The sequence below is a fragment of the Stegastes partitus genome, unplaced genomic scaffold, assembly GCF_000690725.1.
Source record: "Stegastes partitus isolate 25-593 unplaced genomic scaffold, Stegastes_partitus-1.0.2 Scaffold729, whole genome shotgun sequence".
In the NCBI taxonomy this organism is placed as follows: Eukaryota; Metazoa; Chordata; class Actinopteri; family Pomacentridae; genus Stegastes; species Stegastes partitus.
The window spans coordinates 13,887-17,194 of record NW_007578460.1 but is presented as its reverse complement, the minus strand read 5'-3'; the positions used below and the strand labels follow the sequence as shown (position 1 = coordinate 17,194).

Genomic DNA, 3,308 nt, shown 5'->3' with positions numbered 1-3,308 from the left:
TGTCATGAGGCGATTGGAGACGAATGAGTCTGCAAGTGCTCAGAAAAAGTTCATTTACACACTTAAAAATATTAAAAAAGGGGGAAAATGCCAATCTGAAGCTGTCCAACAGCAACAAAAGCACAACTTAAAGTGCATTTATTGACCAATACACACAGAAATAATCGTGGTTTTTTTGCATTTTTCTTCTGCTGTGACTGTTTGGAGTCGAACAGCGTCTTATAATAATCTTCAGCAGTGTCATGCAGAGATTTTCTCCAAACAGAGGCGTAAAATAGTCTTTATGCAACATCCCAGCTCAATCCTGACCAGAATACCTCTCCAGCATCCCTCACTGATATGTCTGCCTGTAGCTGTCATCATGGCCCCACTGCTGACATTCATTACCAGATCGCACCATCTCAGGCAAAAAGTCTCCAGGAAAAAAAAGAAAATCTCTGGTTGTTGACATTCTGGGTTTGTGGTTCCCAACATGTGGTCTGGGGGCTTTCAAGAGGGCTCCAAATATAAAGTAAATTTCCCTGATTATTTCCCTCCTTAATATTGTACAGTGACAGCACAGAATTACATTTTCCTCACCATGTGTTTGTCATTTCCACTCTGTCATCACCAGAGCGGCACACAGGCGGAGAAACGAGCCCTCTGCTCTGACCACACGCTCTCTGGATTTGGGGGTCTTTGGAAGAAAAAAGAAAGAAAAGAGAAAGAAAAAGCCCTGACAGCCTCAGGTTATTTAATTGGCTGCTCGGTATCAGAGCCGCTGTGGGACAGTGGGTAGTGTGACGTGGAGGCAGAGGCAGCGATTGGAGGGCAGAGTGGAATTATAAGGGGAGGCTGAACCGGACTGGAGCGTCCCAAAGAGCAGCCGGCCTCAGATGTGGCACCGCAGCAGCAGCAGCAGGACGCAGCGCAAGGAGCCAGAAACCCCCCTCCGCCTTCCTTCACCATGCATCCAGCGGGAGTCCTCACAGCCCGACAGTGACAAGTGTTTCCAGAGTGGCGAGAGTTCATCCGAGCGAGCGGCGTTGGTGCGTAAAAGTCGAGGAGAAGCTGCTGCGCGTATTTTCCGTTTTTTCTTTCTTTCTTTTTTTTTTTCCTTCGCTGGGGGAGCCGGGCGGAGTTAAGCGTTTCTGGAGGATTTTTGTTTTTTAATTCTTTTTTTTAAAAACAAAGAGGAATATTTTTTGGTCCAAGTCTTTCCACCGTCATGGAGTACACGTCATCCCCGAAGCCGCAGCTCTCATCCCGGGCGAACGCGTTCTCCATAGCCGCCCTGATGTCCAGCGGGAAGCCCAGCAAGGACAAGGAGGCGGAGGAGAACACCATCAAGCCCCTCGGTAGGAAGAAAACACAGCTTATCCGGGTTTAATAGGAGCTAAGTTGTACTTTGAATGAAAAAGAGTGAAAAAAGTTTATTACAGATTGAAGCAACTCCAGATGGAAGCAAGAAAATGCAGCAAAAATAAAGAAAAAATGAACTAAATAAATATGATAAGGGAACAAGTTTTAATAAATAACGTGACTGAGCTAGTTCTTTAATGCATTTACAAGAAAATAACCCTAACAAATATATTTAAAATGATAATTACCAGGGTTTAAAATTTAGAGTTTTGTTGCATCTTTAAAGAGGTTTTTAATAAATGTTTTGCGAACTTGTTTAGTTTGTTTAAATTAGACTTTATGTGACTTTTGTGAACAGATCAGATCTTTTAAATGTGACATGAAACACAACATGTGGGGTGTTTTTCTCTCCTCAGCTGCTTTATTTAATTTTATTGTCTTATAAAGAACATTTGAAGCTTTAAAACGGTTTTACTGTGTGTTAATTAAATCTGTCATTGGGTTGCTCGTTTGAATTAAATTGATCTTTTTATATTTAATTATTATTATTATACAGATGAAATAATGTAAAATAAAAAGGAGGCAATTTTTATACATATATATATTGAGTCAAGCTTCGTGTTTTAAAGATTTAAATAGAAAAAGTATGTTATACAGGACACAATAGAGCTGCATTTATAGGCTCATAATTATAATAATAATAATATAAAATGTGTTTGTCTTAGAATGTAAATCACTTTCCAGTTTTCTAGTTTGAAATTAAATGAGAATAATGAAATGAAAAATACTTTATTTATCCCTGAAGGGAAATTCAATAATCTTCACTCTTCTTTTTATTTTTTTCTGGTTTTCTTTCTCCACATTCGCCTTCAACACAAACCAACCAAATAAAAACCCAAACAGAGCAGTTCGTGGAGAAGTCCTCCTGCAACCAGCAGCCTCTGGCCGACCTGTCCTCTCTGGACGGACACGGGGACTTCAGCGGGAGCGCGCCCGCGGTGTGCACGGAGCCGCTCATCCCCACCAATCCCGGCATCCCCAGCGAGGAGATGGCCAAGATCTCCTGCAGCCTGGAGACCAAGGAGCTGTGGGACAAATTCCACGAGCTCGGCACTGAGATGATCATCACCAAGTCTGGGAGGTAAAGAAAAATGATAATAATTAAAAGGCTCCTTTTATTTTATTTTATTTTGAAAGTATTTTCTCAATTGGCGCTGATAATTAATTACAAACATGGAGCGGGTTGTTTATCGTTGTGTCGTGTTTGTTTGCAGCCAGTGTGACATGATGCTGAGTGTTTCTAAAACACCTCAGATGAATGAATGAAGCTTCTCTGCAGCTTTTGGGGACTTTTCTTCAGACAAAGCAGAGATCTGAACAAACACACTTTATGGGCAGACTTCAGGAAAAACGCAGTGACACCATCAGCTAATGTTTCACTGATCCTAGACCCCCGTGTAAAAACACACGGGTGACAGAATTAAGGCCACACACACCACAGTGGTGTGTGCAGTAAATTAAATGCATAAAAAAACACGAATTTTAGGATTAAATAACGAAATGAAAAAGATCCTTTACAGACTAGATTCATAAGCAGCACTTGCAGGTATTTTAAGCATTTTATATATATTTATTACATCTTTAGTTTTTAAAAGTTTTTAAATATATTTTTTATATTATTATATTTATTATATATACAACTAACAAGCTCATTATATAGTTTCTGACTTTAGATTTTTCACATTACTTTTAGGTCAACGAAATGACAGAAATAAATAAATAACAAACACACTCCGCACCATGCATGCAGAGATTTTGTTCTTTTTCTTTTCTGCACTATAGAAATTGATTTAAAATTGAAAAATAATTGCAAATAAAATTCACGAATATACGTATAAGCATAAAAGAATTAAAACATTTTGACACATGATCTTAATAAGCTGGAGCCCTTAAAAATCACTTTGTTT

General features: G+C 39.2%; 1 protein-coding gene across 1 annotated transcript in view; it reads left to right on the top strand.

Moving 5' to 3' along the window:
• Positions 1 to 1,207: 1,207 nt before the first annotated feature.
• Positions 1,208 to 3,308, top strand: part of tbx20 (T-box transcription factor 20) — a 12,091-nt gene continuing 9,990 nt past the window's right edge. The window contains exons 1-2 of the mRNA XM_008291275.1: positions 1,208 to 1,337; positions 2,245 to 2,482. Coding sequence (XP_008289497.1) covers positions 1,208 to 1,337; positions 2,245 to 2,482 — 368 coding nt within the window. The remainder of the gene's footprint in view (positions 1,338 to 2,244; positions 2,483 to 3,308) is intronic.